The sequence below is a fragment of the Amblyomma maculatum genome, chromosome 8, assembly GCF_055883805.1.
Source record: "Amblyomma maculatum isolate TAMU_Amacu chromosome 8, ASM5588380v1, whole genome shotgun sequence".
Taxonomy (NCBI): domain Eukaryota; kingdom Metazoa; phylum Arthropoda; class Arachnida; order Ixodida; family Ixodidae; genus Amblyomma; species Amblyomma maculatum.
Window position 1 is genome coordinate 37,084,951 of NC_139351.1, and position 19,711 is coordinate 37,104,661.

The 19,711-nt window shown below is 48.1% G+C and overlaps 1 protein-coding gene across 1 annotated transcript in view; it reads right to left on the reverse strand.

The window, feature by feature from the left end:
* LOC146180989 (pancreatic triacylglycerol lipase-like) overlaps positions 1-19,711 on the reverse strand; it is a 95,567-nt gene that overhangs the window by 22,300 nt on the left and 53,556 nt on the right. The window contains exons 4-5 of the mRNA XM_084577839.1: positions 18,686-18,797; positions 1,459-1,584 (exon numbers count right to left, since the gene is read on the reverse strand). Coding sequence (XP_084433965.1) covers positions 1,459-1,584; positions 18,686-18,797 — 238 coding nt within the window. The remainder of the gene's footprint in view (positions 1-1,458; positions 1,585-18,685; positions 18,798-19,711) is intronic.

A 19,711-nucleotide genomic window follows, 5' to 3' on the forward strand; every position in this document is an offset into this window, starting at 1 on the left:
GGGAAAAGCCCGGAAAGTTTGTTGACTAGGGATCCAGAGCCAAGCTTTATGGAAGATGTCAAAGACAATCAAACCAGCACTATACCTCAGCCACCGCGACTGTGGTGGGGCCAGATGCCCGCACCGATGCCAGAAGCAAAAGTGCATGACTTAGGGCTGTCAATAAACGCGTTTAAATCAATCAATCATGCACCATCCAAAAATTATATTTACATCTTCATTCTGACCCCTACTATTATAACGGTTCTGCTTTGCATGCCAATCTAGAGCACTGTCTCTCGTTCTGTCCTGTCGCTATCCCTACATGCCCTCTGCTGCAACCCCCCCTGTAGTGTCTGGTTCTCGTCGTCATGACTGGACGACCAGCTTGACTTGATCAGCTAGACACAAGATACGTTCAACGGTTATCTGCGCTCTTAGAGCATTCCTCGGTCACGGAACATGCCACACAGACATGACCGATGAGGCGATCCTTGCGGCATGGTATCTCAGCGTGTAGGCACGAGTGCTGTAGTTCTGCCGCCAAAACCAGCCACGTGAAGACCGCGCCACGGGCTAGACTGCAATCCACTGGTAGAACCATTAGTAAACAAGGCACATGTGGCTACATATCTTAATTTGTTAGTATGAAAACACGTATGAAATTCGAGAATGAAAAACAAAATTCTGAACAATAAAGGATGATTATAAAACGCCATAACAAATTGTATCATTCTTGTTCTGCACTCGCCTCGCCATTTCTGGCGTCAAAAACACCCAAGCAACTTTTTGTAGCCATTTCAATGCGGCAGTGAATGCTTATGTCTTTCGACGCATAGGTGTGGCAGGGCAATTGCGGTGAAATTAAAAAAAAATGTTTCCGTTGTGATGGTGCACGATAAGCAAGCTTGAAGTTTGAGTTTATTTAATTTCAACAGAAATGAGGGGTCACAGACAAGAGTGAACGTTAATTCATTTGGCGGCGCTCGTACCCGATTACATGGCAAAATTAGTGGGGTGTCAGTGATCAAAATCTTGGTGCATCAAAACTTCCGATGGTGCTTTTACACAAAGGTCACTAGAATGGCATTTCTTAGCGTGAATAACTCAGTCTGTAGGAAAATTCAAGATAACTACATAGCATGGAAAATCAACCGGATCAGCGAATAACATCAAAATGAGCACGACATCAAATCTAGAAAATATAAATGAACAAAAGAAAACAGCACTGCACATTTACATTGCGCCATGAAATGAGCAGCGCTCGTAATTTGCAGCCATAAAATGAATATATTGTTTCCTTATTAGGCTTTTAAATATGAACTATATTTTGATGAAAATAGTTTAACAGAGAGGGCGAAACATGGCCGTTACCGCGGCCACTAGACGCGGGCCAAGGAAACATCCTTCCCTCACCGAGAGTATAGTCCCTCTAAACATTCACAAAGTACAGCGCGAAAAGAGACGGAGGGCACTCACCGAAGCCTCCGAAGGGCACCACGCCATAGATGTCCGTGTGGATGACATCCACGAATTCAGCATCTGTGCGAGAGAGCCTCTTCTGCGGCGGCAAGTTTCTGTAGCGAGGCGAGGCGGGGTCCAGCCCTGAAATGCGAGGGGATGCATTGTAAATTGCATACTTATGCCCTCTACGGTCTGCCGCCGACTAAAGGGTCAAGAAACCGGTTGGAAGCAGTTTGCTCCGAGGGTAAATGACACAGGGAAGCTACTTTGCGAACAGTGATGGTTTGCAAAGGGAAGCTTACCGGTATCGCTCAAGAGGAAGGTATATAACAGCTGCCTCTTACCGGTACTCACCTATGGGGCTGAAACATGGAAGCTAACAAAGAGGGTTCTACTTAAGTTGAAGGCAACGCTGAGGGCTATGGAATGGAAAATATTAAAATCTTAAGAGATAGGAAAAGTACAGTGTTGGTCAAAGAAATAACTCGGGTTACTGACAGTCTAGCAGAAAAAAAAGAGGAAATGGTAACAGGAAAGACATGTAATGCAAAGAGAGGACTACCAATGGTCTCTAAGAGTAACCAATTGCATCCCAAGGGAAGGAAAGCGTAGCAGGAGAAGACAGCAAGTTAGGAGGTTAGAAAGTTAGTACCGCGAATGGGTGCATTTAGCTCATTATCCAGTCGCTTCGTTCGCCCTTACTGCCAGTTGACTCCTTGCCAAGGTGGGGAACACTTATACCGGTTGAGGGGAGACTAATTGCGTTGCTCACTTTTGAGGGTTCTCGACTGAAAATACCCAGAAATGTGGCGCAACGAATACAATCACGTGAATGGAAAACACAACACAGGCGCACACTACCAACTGTAATGCGAAACTGAACACGCACTTCCTCTTCACCACTCAGCTACAACATCCTCTTCTATACCCAAGTACATCTTCGCGCACCTCTTCTTTACCAAGCAGTTAGCAGCACAATCATCCCAGTACAACACTAACGATGATTGATTGATTTATAGGAAGGGAAAGGTGCGGTAACTGTCTCATTTGTTTTCTGTGGACACCTCAACTGTGCCGTAAGGGAAGAGAGGAAGGTGGGAGTGAAAGTGGAAAAAGAGAAAGAGGAGCCGTAGTGGAGGGCTACGGGGTAATTTAGACCACCTGGGGATCTTTAACGTGCGCTGACATCGCACAGCACTACAACACTAACATCGTCCAATCAAGTCCAATCATGACAGTCACAAATTCCAGCACGAAGACTCTCTCTCTCTCTCTCTCTCTCTCTCTATATATATATATATATATATATATATATATATATATATATATATATATATATATATATATATATATATATATATATATTTCCCGATTATTTATTTTATGCTAACAATAGTTTCGGATGGTGGACCATCCTTCTTCAGGGTAGAATTCTCACATCTACCTTGAAGAAGGACGGTCCATCGTCCGAACTGTCGTTGGAATAAGATAGATAATCGGAAAATTTGTGTGACATCCTGATATATATATATATATATATATATATATATATATATATATATATATATATACACACATATATACATACATACATATATATTTCTGGGTATTATGCAGCACCAACTCGCCCCTCAATCTGTTATTGTCGACTGCTGAGCCCATCACGCGGGCTCACTAAGTCCGCGGCGGCCGCTTTCAGATGGAGGCGAAAAACAAGCGGTGAGCTGTGAGTGCATGTTAAAGAGCTCGAGATGATCAAAATTTCGGACTTCTTCAGTCTGGGAAGAATTTGAACGTTAAACTGTATAAACCCACAACCGCATTAGGCGGATAGAATGCGATGGGATTGGAGTCTCAAGTCCCCTCCGCCTGTTCTTTAGTGCCACCATGTGCTGCCCCCAATACCTTCAGCGCCATGCTTCCCAGGTCCCAGTGTCGACTTGCGGAGTTTTTCCGCTGCGGTAGACGCACACGGTGTAAATTCTGGCTTCGTTAGAACCATACTCACGGGGCCATCTAGCGCGACCGCACACTTTGTCAACTAGCGCCACGCTCCCTACCGCGCGGTGACTGGCGACTGGCGAACCTGGTGACTGGCGAACCTGTCTTTTTATTGCGAAAGCAATACTACGCCAGGTTTCGAGCCTTCAGCGTAGCGTGGTCCGGTAGTTACACTTTACACCACGTCACTACTGACGTCATACCAGCGCGAGAGCTGGGCCAAGTCAGCTCTTCAGCGCAGCGTGGCTCGTAGCCACGCCGGGCGTGTCGCGCTTCTCCCACTAGGTTCATTGCAGTCCAACGGGTGGTGTGACGTCATAAGCGAGGCGAAGATGGGCGACCAATAGATAGATGTATTTATTGAAAGGAAAAGGCAGAGAGGTTGGCCGGAATAATTCAAATCTGGCCTGCTACTCTGCATTGGGGAAGGGGAAGGAGAGAAGAAAGAAGGTCATGATGGGTGACGATGCGGGAGAAGGCATATGAAATACATATACAGACACAGTAGCTTGTTTTACAAGCGCGAATCAAGTCCGCTGGCGCAGAAAAAACGGCAGAGCACGCACTGCCTGGACACCCTTCCCCTTGTCCTGCCAAGCGCCCAGCGGCAGTTCCTCCGACAGAGGCCTCTTGTCTAAACGCTTCAAGGAAGCCGCTAGCACACTTTTTACCAAGCAGCTCATCAGCGTAGCGTGGCTCGTAGCCACGCCGGGCGTTTCGCGCTTCTCCCACGAGGTGCGCTGTGGTCTAACAGGTGGTAGGGAACTGATAGGGTGCCTCGATGCGCGCGCCCGTCTCCGCCACTCCGGAGGGTGGGGACATTCTTTGAAAGGGTCAGTGCCGCCTCTACGCCTCCATATTTGTTGCTATTGTTATTGTGGCTGTGGGAAGAAGGAAACGAAAATGTACGGGCCTGCTACTGGCTCTGTAGCTGAGCGCACAAAAAATGGCAGAGCACGCACTGCCTGTGGCTCTGTAGCTGAGCCACCTCCGCTGCCTCGTGCGGACAGAGAAAGTAGGGAAGAAAGAAGAAGAAGGAGAGAAAGACGCGCGCCGCGACGGCTGTTGCGGCGCACGTCTTTCTCTCCTTCTTCTTCTTCCTTCTCTACTTTCTCTGTCCGCACGACGCAGCGGAGGCGGCTCAGCTACAGAGTCAGTAGCAGGCCCGTACAATGCAATGCACCCTGGCCAATCCCCCGCCGTGGGTATGTGCCATTTTGTCTCAGGTCATCATCATCATCATCAACAGCCGTCGTCCACCACCTAAATGGTGGTGGGTGCAATGACGGCCTACAACAGTAAACTTCGGTGGCTGGCTATAGCCCCCGCCACAAGCAGTGTTGACCTACCGTCCCAGCCCCGTAGGGCCAGGAACAGCCACTCTTCACCACCTCCATATTTGAGTTGTTGTTGTGGCTGTAGGAAGAAGGAAAAGAAAATGCACGGGCCTGCTACTGGCTCTGTAGATGAGCCACCTCCGTTGCCTCGCGCAGACAGAAGAGAGAAAGTAGAGAAAAGAAAAAGAAGAATGAGAGGAAGACGCGTGCTGCAACAGCCGTCGTCCACCACCTTAGCGGTGGCGGGTGCAATGACGACCTACAACAGATTAAAAATTGGTGGCCAGCTAGCCCCCGCCGCAAGCGGCGTTGACCTGTCGTCCCAGCCCCGTATGGCCAGGAACAGCCACCCTCCTCACCCTCCATATTTGAGCCCGCGCAAGTGTGTCCCTCTTTTTACGCGGGTTCGAACCCGACCTCGGCGGCTGCGTTTCGATGGAGGCGAAACGAAGAGGCGTCCGTGTGCTGTGCGATGTCAGCGCACGTTAAAGATCCCCAGGCGCAATGTGAGGTTTCTATAGATAATCATTGCTCAACTTATAATAAAATGAAGCATGATGTACCTCAAGGAAGTATTCTTGGTCCCTTATTATTCAATGTATATATTAATGGTTTATTGCAGATTGATTCCGAAACAGAATCTGTAATTTATGCTGACAGTACAACTTTATTTCTCTCAGGAACCAAAGCGAATGATAAAGTCTAAAGGGCCAATAGCGTGTTGGGTAAACTTAACTCTTGGTCTGAAATAAATTCCTTACTGATAAACTCGCGCAATTAAAGCAAAGGCGATTTTTTTAGAGCGAGAAATGTGAAATGAGTGGTAAACATAGATTTAGTCTAAGTGGTAAACAATATAAATAACTAATATTGTAAAAACACTTGGCGTTTACTTTATTGAATTGATGTTATAGAATGTCCACATTGATCAGCTGGAGGTTAAACTGGCAAGGGATGTCGGCATACTTAGAAGGTTAAAGTGCATGTTGCCTACGAGGACTAAACTTGTAATCTATAATGCTCTGTTCGAATCTCACGTTAAATATTGTCATCTGGTCTGGCGTACAACGACGCAAACTAATATTCAGAAGGTTTCAATATTACAAAAAATGCAGTGAGAGCAATAGCAGGTGATTCCAATTCAGCACATACAAGTTCCTTATTTTCAAAATACCGCATTGTGAATGTAAAGATCATCGATCAGTATCGTGTGATTCAGCTATATAAATCCCAGGCTTACAGTAACATTACATTTCTAACTGGCCTTGCTAATCTACAGAAAAATACTATTCTCCACAATACGAGACACTATGATAACAGGTGTGTACCCTGCCCACGCACAAACTACGGACTCCAAACATTAAGATATAAATTGCCGTCATTCCGAAACCAATACACTTTCACAACTCAATCCATTCACTCAGTTTCATATAACACTATCAGAAATATGCTTCTAAATAGCAATGAAGAGAATGTGGCCGTAAGAAATACCGTAAGAAATGCTATCTTTTTGATTTTGTGTGTAACTGTACAGAAAATATACTGTGTTCCATACTGTATACATTTTTATTCCATGTCTGCTCTCGTTTGTGTTTTTGCTGTTATCCGCCATCGCCGTGTCGATCCACTGCGGGAGATGGAAGCTTTGTAAGCCGCATGCGGGCTTTTTTACTTTCTCCTCAGCTATTATAAACGACTTAAATAAACTGAAATGAAATGAAAGGTGAGAAAACGGGCGTCAGAGCACAAAATGTGGCTCGTGCACTTGCGTGGGCTATTGCGGGATTGGCAGAAAGAACTCGCAGTGAACACCTGGAGACGAAGGCTGACGTATGTGGCGTTCTGGCATGTATGTCGCGATCATCTAGATGGCAAACCCCTCGAGGTAGCCAACGACCTATGAGAATATTGTGAGCCTTCTGTGAACTTTCTTTAATTTGTACATGCCATGATCTTCCTCTTTCATTTGTACATACCATCATCATCGTCCCGCGGCGCCGGCTCCGGCACGCGCCTGGGTTTTGTCATCGGATTAAAAACGCTAGACAAGGCATCGCTGGCCTTGCCGTCACGACCTTGCCGTCTCAACCTGGCCTTCTTCCACAAGTGGTGGAGGTAGGACTTGATCTCCTTGCTGTTTTGTGCCCTGCCTCTCGCTGGAGCTACGTTCCGGTCGCTGTTTGCCGCCTGCCACCATCGTTATGACTACCGAGAGTACCCACGAATCGGCAGCACCCTCTACCTCGGCTGCACCACCCCCTGCGACTGTGCCCACACGACAACGCGACCCGCCGCTGCTCGCTGGTCGTCGCGATGAAGACGTCGATGACTAGCTGGACATCTATGAACGCTGCAGCAACTACAACCGGTGGGACAATTCTCTAAAATTTCTGAATGTTTCTTTCTACCTCATTGAGGTCGCCAGAACCTGGTTTATTAACCGCGAACCCCACACCACTAACTGGACCACGTTCAAGCAGCACTTCCGCCAATATTTTGCGGACCCAGCAATTCGGACTGAGGTCGCGAAGAATAAGCTCGCCTCTCGCCTCCAAGGTCCCGATCAGTCGTACGCGTCTTACATAGAGGCCATACTTGCACTTTGCCGGCGTATTAGTCCCACCATGCCGGAACCTGAACGCGTACACCACATCTTGAAAGGAATTAATTCAGTGGCATATAACACCCTGATTGCCAAGAATCCTTCTACTGTTGACGCCATTATTGCGACCTGCCAACGTATCGACCAGCTGCAGTCCTCCCGATTGCAGCCCGGCATTGCTACTGGCCCGACCTCTGCTGACCTACATCTGCGGGCACTGATTCAAGCCATCATCCGGGAGGAGCTCCAAGCCCTCAAGCCTGTCTGTCAACATGGGTGCGATCATTCTTCGGTACCTTCTAATGACGCCGATCTCCGCAACATCATTAAAGATGAGCTGGCAACAATCACTCGGCCTATGGTGTCCGACCCTCCTGCACCCCGTCCAGCATCGACTTACGCACACGTCGCAGCATCACCCCCTTCTTTTGTTCGCAGCATCACCGCCCTACAACCACATCAACGCCGTTACGACAGCTCAGCCTACGCCACCATATTACGCACCTTGGCGCCCCTCTCGCCCAGTGTGCTACTACTGTGGAATCCGAGGGCATATATCCCGCTTCTGTCGTCGACGCATTCAAAACGAGTGGTGTGGTTACGACGCCTTCGAAAGTGACGTATTATCAGCGGCGACCTATTCCCAGCTCACCTCGTCGATCCTCTCCACCGCCGGTATCCTCGTCTGAACCAAATGGCGCCCATGTATCTCGACGCCGGTCCCTTTCCCCATACCGCCGCTCAGTTTCCCCTCTCCGCCCCGCAACCACTCTCCCTGTCCGCCATCCGGAAAACTAAGTGTTGCAGTTTCCGGAGGTCAAACTACACTCTGCGAACTTACTAATAGTCATCCTGATCCCCGTATAACGTGATTGCTCTTATCGCTGAAGGTTTACCGGTTGAAGCTTTGATTTATACAGGGGCTGCAATTTCTGCCATTCACGCTGATTTGTGCTACCGTTTGCGAAAAGTGACAACACCATATGATGGGCCTGAACTCCGTGGAGCCAATGACGTTCCTTTGCGCCCTTCAGCGAAGTGCAGCGTATGAGTCGTTATCTACGGCATCCGCCATTATGTGCAGTTTGCTGTGCTCTCACTTTGTGCGCATCTGATGATTTTTGGATGGGATTTTTTGTCAACCGCTTCAGCACTAATTTCTTGTGGTGAGCGTGTTATCCATATGACAGACAGCGATTTTTCATCTGACTTTTCTGTACGACATCATCCCCTCGTTGCCGCCGCTGATACTGTTTTGCCTCCTCAGTGCGAAAAACTGCTTACTGTTGTTTCTGACCACATAACTGACGGGGACGTACTCACAGCACCATCATATAGTCATCTTGTACGCGGCATCGCCTTCCCGTCAAGTCTTGTCCGGTTCCACAACGGCTCAGCGACAGTAGTGGCCACTAACACTTCACGTGAATCCCTTGTGCTCCCAAAAGGAACTTCTCTGCATTGCATGGTGGATGTTCAACCTTTTTCCCGGATGGTGCTCACCGCCCCTCCGCCTCAGCAACGTGTTTCGTCAGACGTCTCTCTTTCTGTTCTCGCAAAGACTATTAATCCTGAACTCACGCCGAACCAACGCCAAGAACTGCTGACATTGCTTCGACACCACCAAGCCATTTTTGATGCCACTTCCACACCACTGGGACAGACTAGTGTTGCGCACCATCGCATCATTACTGAAGGTAACTCTATCGTTCGCCGACGGCCTTATCGAGTTTCCCTCTCTGAACGAAAAGTAATTGAAGAAAATGTAAATGACATGCTCCATCGCAATATAATTCGACCCTCAACAAGCCCATGGTCCTCCCCAGTAGTGCTAGTTAAAAAAAAGGACGGCTCGGTACGCTTTTGTGTTGATTACCGCGCACTCAACAAAATTACCCGCAAAGATGTATATCCGATGCCGCGAATTGATGACGCCCTTGACTCCCTCCAAGGCTCCGAATATTTCTCGACCTTGCACCTCCGCTCAGGTTATTGGCAAATACCTATGCACGAGGACGACAAAGAAAAAACCGCTTTCGCAACACCCGATGGCCTTTACGAATTTAATGTTATGCCTTTCGGACTTTGTAACGCACCAGCGACATTTGAAAGAATGATCGATACTGTGCTGCGTGGCCTAAAATGGAGAACCTGTTTGTGTTACTTGGACGACATTGTTGTCTTTTCGGCAACCTTTAATGACCATCTCACGCGCCTGAATGAAGTCCTCACCTGTCTCGCTTCGGCAGGCCTTCAGCTCAACACCAAGAAGTGCCACTTTGCACAGAAGGAAATTAGAATATTGGGACATCTGGTCAGCCATGACGGCATTCGCCCAGATCCCGAAAAAATCATCGCGGTCTTGAACTTTGCTCGTCCACAACGGACTACAGATTTGCGCAGTTTCCTCGGCCTCGCGTCTTATTTCCGGCGTTTTATAAGGCATTTTGCAACTATTGCTGCACCACTTCATGAGCTACTTAAAGCACGCAGCCCTTTCGTGTGGACTGAACAGTGCGAAACTGCTTTTAATGACCTAAAGCAGGCCCTTACATCAGATCCTGTTCTTGGCCACTTCAGTGACAGCGCTCCAACTATCCTGCACACCGATGCCAGTGGTCACGGTCTTGGCGCTGTACTTCTGCAGCGTGATGCAACATCGCGTGGGAAAGTGATTGCCTTTGCCAGTCGGACCTTGACTCCAGCTGAGAAAAACTACACCATTACCGAGCAGGAGTGTCTTGCCGTCGTCTGGGCTGTCCAAAAATTTCGCCCTTACCTATACGTTCGGCATTTCACAGTTGTGACCGACCACCATGCTCTTTGCTGGTTGTCTTCACTCAAAAATTTGACAGGCCGACGGCCGCTGGATTCTACGCCTGCAAGAATACCATTTTGACGTCACTTATAGATATGGTCGCCAACACCAAGACGCCGACGCTCTCTCTCGCTGTCCCCTTTCGGAATCAACTTGCTGTTTTTCTTCCCAATGCATTACCACCTCTGACCAGAGCCGACCGTCTCTTTGCCCGACGTATATCACAACCGTTTGGTTTGACGACTCTGAGAACAAGCACGCTCCCCACAGCAATTAGCCGATGCCTACTGCCGTCCTATTATAGACCGCCTTATCGGCGTTTCGGACCCACCCAATGCTAGGCTTCGCCGACAGCTTCGCAATTTCAAGCTCGAAGATGGCATCCTACTCCCCTATGTGTATTGCCCTGATGGAACTCGCTGGATCCCAGTCGTGCCGCGTGTGCTTCGCCCACGTATACTGGCGGCTCTCCACGATGACGCTACTGCAGGTCATCTTGGTTTTGACAAAACCTACGACCGCGTGAGAAAACGATTCTTTTGGCCTGGCTTATCTTCCACCGTTGCCAAATACGTCGCATCCTGCCCTCTGTGCCAACGTCGCAAACGGCTGACTTCTTCGCCCGCTGGCCTTCTACAACCTCTTCCTTGTCCCGCCACGCCATTCGACGTAGTCGGCATCGATTTATATGGTCCCCTACCTCTCTCCGATTTGGGTAACCATTGGATTATAACGGCTGTCGACCACCTCACACGCTACGCTGAGACAGCCCCTGTACCGACTGGTTCCGCTGAACAAGTAGCAAATTTCTTTTTGCAATCAATTGTATTGCGTCATGGCGCTCCTCGGGTGCTCCTAAGTGACCGCGGTACAGCCTTCTTATCGAAAGTCGTTGCCGAAGTTCTTCACGCGTCATCCACCCTTCATAAGACGACCTCAAGCTACCACCCCCAGACTAACGGTCTCACTGAGCGATTTCATCGCACCTTGTCAGACATGGTATCCATGTACACTACTCACGGATTGAAATAGGACACTCGGAGCGCGTGGCCGTCGCTGCATGCAGCGCCGCCCGGGGATGCTCATGGAACCAAGGTGCTGCATTGTGGTATAGCTCGAGGGGGAGAACATCTAGGAAGCAGAACTGCTCCTTCCGGTCGCCAATAAGCCGGCCTGTTTACCACACTGCCTTGCATTCAGCGACGGCCACGCGCTCCGAATGTCCTATTTCAATCCGTGAGTACTGCATCACACCAGAACATCGAAATTGGGACACTATTCTACCATTCGTCACATTCGTCTATAACACAGCAGTACAACGGACTACCGGTTATTCTCCATTTTTCCTCGTTTATGGCCGTCCTCCCACTACAATTCTTGATGCTTCCTTCTTCTCTACGCCCGACTACTCCACATCAGTACCTACCCATTTTTTATCTCGTGTGGCCAGATGCCGTCATCTTGCCCGCCTCAACACGGCAGCGTGCCAGGAAGACCGCAAGACTCGCTATGATTCTACACATCGAGTGGTCTCTTTTCGTCCTGGCGACGAAGTACTGCTTTATACACCATTGCGCACCCCTGGCCTTAGTGACAAATTCCACCACCGCTACGTAGGTCCCTATGAGGTCATATGCCAAACTTCCCCAGTGAATTACAGTGACGCCTGTTGATACCCCAGCTGATCGACGCCACCGTGGAACTGAAACTGTTCATGTGTCTCGCTTGAAACCGTTTGTGCGCCGCGATGCATCGCTTAGTTAGGAGCGGCCAGGCTGGCCGCTTCCGACCCCCCGGGCAGATTGTGTGAGCCTTCCGTGGATGTTCTTTAATTTGTTCATTCCATGATCTTCCTCTTTCATTTGTACATACCATCATCATCGTCCCGCGGCGCCGGCTCCGGCGCGCGCCTGGGTTTTGTCATCGCTGGTTTTGTCATCGGAGTAAAACGCCAGACACGGCATCCCTTGCCTTGCCGTCTCGACCTTGCCGTCTCGACCTGGCCTTCTTCCACAATATGCAGTATTTTGTCGGAAGTACGAAGAGAGAGGTAATGCACCAACCGGTGTGTATCGACAATCCTTCCTGCAATAATCTATCGCAACTAACCTCGTGACCCATTAAAGATTTCAGAGAGACACAGTAAGTTAACCGTGCTTGAAAATAACTCTCCGACTATATGATTAGTGCTGTTTGCATAGAATACAAGATATGTCGCTTTGAGTGTACTCAAGTAATAGAAAATGATCGTGCAATATTTTATTCAGCCTACGTGAGTTTGTTGTGACTCTTGAGAGTTCCTTGGACAGCCAGAAGATCAAACCAGTCAACATTGTCGACCATAAACCCTGACTGCTCATTGGAGGATAAAATTCTGAAGTTAAAGCACAGCTACTTTAGTCATCTGATTAGACGAGAGCAGTCGGGAAAGATTGAGGGTCACAGGAGAAGGGGTAGGCAGCGAACGCGATGGTTAGATGGTATCCTCGAGGCGCTGCAGATGAAGCTATGTGATGTAAGGAAGATAGTGAGAGACCGGAAAGCATGGCGTGATATGATCCATAGGGTCACGAAGAGTCGGACACGACTGAAGGACTGAACTGAGCTGAACCATTTTAATGGCAGAAAGTGAAGTGAAATGCGATTTTATAAATTTTTGAAAGTAGTAGAGCGAAAAACAAGGGGGTGAATAAGGGCAAGACCGGCGCTAACTCGCAACTAGAGTTTAGAACTCTGAGTGCGGAGTCGAGTATCTAAGAAAGGAAAATCCTGGAGACTGTTTAGTGGTTAGTGTCGATGTGGGGGATATGTATTCTTCTATCCCGCATAGCCCGCATATTTAGTTATGGAACTTGCATGGGTTAACGGATGATGATGAGTACGTTTATTGAGTGCAGCAAGGACTTAGGTTAAGAGAAGACTGATCGGATCCCTAGTCCGTGACGCGTAATGCCAAAACATATCCCGTAGGCGCATTGGAGCAGACGACGCTCTAAGCGAGTTAAACGGCGATTGTTGCTGAAAGATATGTCTCTGAACGCAACCTAAAGGTAACATACATGCACTGAAGGCAGGAAATGACTACTGATAAGGTAATTGCTTAGTGTAACCGTTGTCATACCGATTGTTACTGAAAGGTGTCTGTGAACGCAACCTAAAGGTAATATGCACTCACTGAAGACAGGAAATAATACGCTGAAGGCAATTGCAAAAAAAAAGAAATATATATAACACAGGAGTCGAACAGATGCCTCAGTGGCAGCAGTGCAGAGGTGGGTAGTGTTAATCCACTGGGCCACAAAAACAAAGGAACAGCGACTTTTAAATGCGTTCTTATTCGTTTAGACACTATATCCACTATTTATCGCCAGGTGACGCTGCTCAGAGGAATCACGCGCCAGAGCGTCGTCTGCTCGAGTGCTCCTACGGGATATGGTTTGGTAATAAGCTTCCGGGACACCGTTATTAAAAGCCGCCGTCCGTGCTCTTTCGACGAGGGCTCGTTGTTCCTCGAGGTCTGCGCCCTCCCACGTTGGCGGATTTATTATGTCAAGACTGCTGTTTTGCTGGCACGCCCATACCATATGGTATACGTTTGCCTTGTGGCCACAAAATTTGCGCTGAGCTGAAAAGGACTCGGGCTCAGTGGCGTGAAGCGTAGCTGAATTATCAAGTGACATGGTTTGTAGCCTGTGAATGTGACACTTTTCTGGTTTATTAAAACTCTTAGCGGGCCTCGGAAGTGTCTGCCTTTCAAGGCGCAAATGCTGTAGTATATCTGTATATGTTGTTAATGGAGAGAAGGGGCCTACGTCAGTAAGGAAGGATGTAGAAGGAACCCGGGGAAGAAAAGCTCGGGCTGAAGCGTGTGCGCGCTCTTTTCCTTCAACTCTCTGGTGATCTGGTACCCGTATCAGCTCCTTCTGTGCTGCTGAAATCCTCATTGACTGACAATTTTGCAGGCTAGCGGCGTGATTCTGCCACGCATAAAGTTTCTATAAGCCGCCTAGAAATCTGTAACAATGTATTTCGATGCAGAGTGCGTCGCGGCGAGAGACATCGCCACTTCCTCCATAGCAGCGTTTACCCGTTGCGAACTGAAAGCCCGTGCACGACCTTCATTCGGCACACCACTGAAATAGTCGATATCCCCTCTACAGGAGTCGCAGCATCCACGAAGAAGGCTCCTTCTTCTCTTGAATAAGATTAGTTCATCTTCTTGCTTCTCGCCTAGCATGATGATGCTCCGGGTGCATGTTTTGGGAAGCGGAATAAATTTGCTCTTCCACTCTAGGTATATCTTGTCTTCCAGCCATTTGTTGCGGAAAGCAAATGTTTAAATCTTCCAAGGCCTTGCGGCCTGTCTTGGTTGTGGCCAGTCGCATTACCTGGCTTGTAAGATGGGCGCTAATATATCAGCCGTATTGTGTACTCCCATTCGTAGCAGGCGCTTCCCAGATGCTTTCATGGGTAGCCCGAGCGCTTTATAAGCCGTTCGAAAAACATCCAGGTGGTTTATACCGGTCTTCCTCATGCGAAGGTACGGGGCCACGTACACTATCCTGCAGTTGATAAAGGCCTGTATTACCCTAAGTGCATCCTCTTCTTGCATACCATTCCTCTTGGTTGTGATCCGTGAAATCACACGAATAACCTGCTCGCACACCGTTCGGAGCTTGGTGATCGCTGCTGCTTTCAAGTCCTTGTTCTTAATAAGCAGCCCCAAAACCCGTATCGTCTCCACCTCGAGAATAGGTGTATCGTGGACCAAGATTTCTAGATGTGCAGTATCCCTCTTTCCGCGCACGACGAGGAGCTCCGACTTATACGGGGAACAGCGTAGTCCGCATTCTTCTGCGTAGTTTTGAACCGTAGTGGCAGCCTCTGGGAGTGCCTACTCCATATCTGCCCCAAGTTGCCCACCGTTGTTCATATGGTTATGTCATCGGCTTAAAGGGCATGACAGATTCCCCTTATGGCGTTAAGTTGTTACAGCAGGTGAATGAGGGCAACGTTGAAGAGCAGTGGAGAAAGGACTGCTCCCTGCGGCGTCCCCCTGGTGCCCATGGGTATCGGCTCAGACTTCGTGTCGCCATTCTTGATGTGCGCCTGCCTACCTTGCAAGAAAGCCTTGATATAATTAAAGGTACGCTTTCCGCAGTGAGTACCCTATAGATTTTCCAGAATCTTGGAGTGTTTCACGTTGTCGAAAGCCCCTTAAGAATTCAGTGCTAGTATGGCACTACTGCTGCTTTTGCATGGGGGATCGATAACCTCCTTTTTCAGCTGCAGTAACACGTCCTGGGTTGACAAGTGGGCCCTAAACCCGAACATCGTGTGGGGCATAATATCTTGGTCTTCTACACACGCTGAAAGCCGCATGTGTACCACCTTCTTCATCAGCTTGCCTGTGCACGACGTAAGCGAGATACGCCTGAGTTTATTGATGTTTACCTCCTTTCCAGGTTTGGGAACGAAGCCAACATCAGCCGTCTTCCGCGCTCTGGGCCCGCTTCTCCAACACTCGCTGATCCAATGCGTGAGATGCTCAAGCGTTTGCCAATTAAGATTGATAAGCACTGTCACCCTGTCGTTCCCTGGTGCCGTGCCCCGCCTCATGGCCATAAGCCCCGCCTGTACTCTCGATCGAGGTCCGGCTGGATTCTTCATACCTTCATAATCCTGTAATGGCTCGTTATCGTTCACTATACAGAGGCATTTGCCGATGAGGGCTGCAGCCAGCTGCTCTTCCGTGCCCATAAAGCCGCGCAGTGCTCTCTTGAGGTTACGTAGCTGATCCCCGCGTCACCTGGAAGGCTCTATCAAACATCGATGAAGACTCCAAGCTGCCTTGGTGCTAAGTATGCCTCTCATGGAGTCGAATTTGGCCAACCAGTTGTTTTTGGACAAGGGCCGTGCATACTCTTCTGTTTGTAATGTTATTGTAGTGGAAACATAACCGCAAGCTCAAGATGGGTTAGGGGAGAAAATCTCTCGGTAGGTAGATGATATTTTGATCTTCTAGAAAGGGTGTGATAGTTGTGAATGTTCTTAAGTTGTTTAAGGAGCAAGGCCTTGGTCCTAGGTTTACGATGAAGCGACTGTCTGAATAAAAATCGCTGCGATATCTAGACCTTATCTTTGGTTTCTCTACGCGCATGCGTGCGTACAGTGGTGTCATACCAGTCACATTAAAAGTGTCATGTGACTGCTATGACACCACTAAAAGTCACCCTAAACCTTGCGAACGCTGGTGTGGGGTCACATTTTGCGAGTCATCCTGAATCATGCGACACTCTTTGTCATATGACTCCCGTGTTACATCAACCTTTTTTGCAAGTTGCACTGAATCACTCAGTCATAGTAATGTGCAATCTGTTCACCTGGAACAAAAGTTCACGGCTGCTCAACACTTCGTTAGAGGACGGAACCGCGGCAGTGTTGATCGCGACTTATTCGCCGCCAAAAGTAAGGTCGCGCAGCGTTTTTTTTTTGTTACCCATATTATGCTGTAAGCGTTTGCTGCAGTAGAGCTATGACAGACACCCTACGGGAAGGTTCCGCATTAATTTGACCTCCCTGGCGTTAATAGCGTGCGATTGTAGCGCGCAGCAGGCGGACGCTTTTTGCGTTTTATTGGTGCAGTAGCTGCGCGCGTTAACAACCGCGGCGAGATACCTTCATGAATGCAGCAGTTTGATGTACCAAAGCACCTTTAGTTTGCGTTTAAACAGCTACACAGCACAGACAAGAGCGGCGTATTGCATACAATAAACATATTGCGCAGTCGCCCCATGTGTGCAAATTGCATGCCCTTTCCTCTACTGCGCACCGCAAATCCTTTCGCGATGGCCATATACCGGGTGTCCCAGCTAACTTGAACCAAGGGGTACAAAATAATATGTTTGAGGTAGGTCAGTGAAACCAATTGCATTCAACTGCCAGCCTCCTTGGGCACTACAGGCAATTTTTGTTTTGCAATTACTTAATTAGCTAATTATGTTAATTTATCTAATTTATTAAATATCGACTTTAGACCAAACATGTAAATTGGAAAGTTGTAGAGCACCTTCAGAAACCCCCATTTCATTAATTGCGATAAAGAAAGTCTCACGTGTATCGTTTTTTCCGGGCTCAGAAGAAAGCCCGCGAAATACAAATAATACCACGTGACTAGTGCATTTGTGCGCCGCGATTGTGGTGCTCTCAGTCGTGGTTTGAGCGAACGAAATCAGCTGCGGCCGTGTCTTCTTGGCCCCGTTAAAGCGGCAGGTCAAAACGCCTGCGATGGCTTCTTCGCCCGTGTCAGACAGCCGGCCCACGTGACGGTACAGTAGCAGCGAGAGCGGCGAGCCGACACCACCGACATTCTAACAAGGCCTCCTTCTCTCCCATCAGCGAACGTCACGACAAACGAATGAGCGATAAGGTGTCAGCCACTGAATCTGCGCATACAGGCTTGGGTAAAGGGGCGAGATGACATCATGTGACTCGACTAAAATTAGCGCTGCACCTTCATTTGCCGGTTCTTTATTGCCATCCCCCTGTCGTGATGTAGGCTGCTGCGGTGCGCAGGCCTGGCCAAAATCGCGGTGGCGACGGGCGAGGTCGAGCTCGCTCGAACCATCGCCAACATTTCTGCCTGCCGCTGCAACGGGACCATCGGGTCACAGCCGCAGCTTATGTCGTTCGCTCAAACCACGACTGAGAGCACCACAATCGCGGCGCTCAAATGCGCTAGTCACGTGGTATTATTTGTATTTCGCGCGCTTTCTTCTGAGCCCGGAAAAAAAGATACACGTGAGACTTTCTTTATCGAAGTTAACGGGATGGGGGTTTCTGAAGGTGCTCTACAACTTTCCAATTCACATGTTTGGTCGATATTTAAAAAATTAGAGAAATTAACATAATTAGCTAATTAAGTAAATGCAAAACAAAAAATTGCCTGTAGTGCACAAACCCGATCCGATGCCCGATCTGTAACAACGATGTCGAGGCCGACATCCACCACTTGCTGTGGGACTGCCCAGCACTCAAGCCAACACGAATCCGGCACCTGAGAATAGCTGGCCTTTCAGCAACCAATCCTGCCTCATACGTCACTTGGACGCAGGGACCTCATCATCGCTCACTTCTGGACTTCATAAAATCAGCCAACCTTTTTCCATTGATTTAGTCATTTATTCATCCTTCATCTCATAACCTACTGATGCCCTGAGGCAATAAATATCGACTTAAAAAAAAACAAAAAAAAAAACAGGCTGGCAGTTGTATGCATTTGGTTTCACTGACCTACCTCAAATACATTATTTTGTAACCCTTGGTTCAAGTTAGCTGGGACACCCGGTATATGCCCGACAAATAAAAGCGCTAGAGTTCCTTTCTGCTTCGCTGCCACCGGGGCGAGAAGAGCACAAATCGATTTGGAATCGCCTTGTGCAGAAGCTGAAATTTATAGGATATTTCTTTAATGAGGCGGCCTACCAGTGATCCGTCCCAGTTGTCCACTGAGGAACTTTCCGGCGAACCCTGCCACGTGGGCCCCAATGCTGCAGCCGATCAGGTGGAAACTCTTCCAGCTGGCTCCCGTGGTGTTCTGTAAGAGATACAAATATCCTGTTCGAATTTTATAATTTCAAGAGTTCATTCACATTGTAAATTTAATACCATAATTAGCCCAGTGTACGGACGCTTGACAGCAACATTGAAACACGTGAAAATAAGGAAACGTTTACTTCACTATTACATTAATAAGAGAACGAAAGAAAAGACAGACTGTACTGAAAGCTCGCATTAAACAAAAAGAAAGATAGTTTAGGTGTCTTTAACTGTATGAATGTTCAGAAACTCTTTAAATGTAGAGCTACGCTGGCCAGGAATAGTTTACTACGGACAATAGCTCTAGAAAAATAAGCGCTTAATCCTAAACGGATTACACCAACTGTTAAACGAAACGTTAAACTAACCAGCCCCCCCCATTTCTGCTTTGCTTGCTTTGCTTGCTAAACGGGGGCTGGCTGTGAATGAAGCAATCAGTACCCAAATCGCACTGAAAGAATTGGTGAGCTTATAATTGATGAACCGCCATTAACAGACGCCGCGTTAACGCGCCGTTGTACTCGCTACTTAATCAACCTACTAAACACTACTAATAGATGCGGTTTGCTCTATTTTGAAGCAAGTACCGCCCAGCGAGTTCGCTGTACGACCAGAATCAGTGAGACAGGTATACAGCCAGGAATTAAAGATAATGCAAATAATCAATCGTGCTTTCCAACCAATATAAAAATAAGACCTTTGCTCCAAATGACTCCAACGTTCCGGGAGACCTAGTGATTCATCAAACCAACAGTGCAGGTTTCCAAACAGCAGCAGCGCACAGAGAAAGCCAAACAGATTTTTTTTTTTTTTTTTCAAGAAAAGAGAGAAATCTTTTCTATCATGCGTAGAGCTTCCATAAATTCCAAAGACGTCGCATAGAAGGAACAGAAGCTACAGCGTATACGCTAA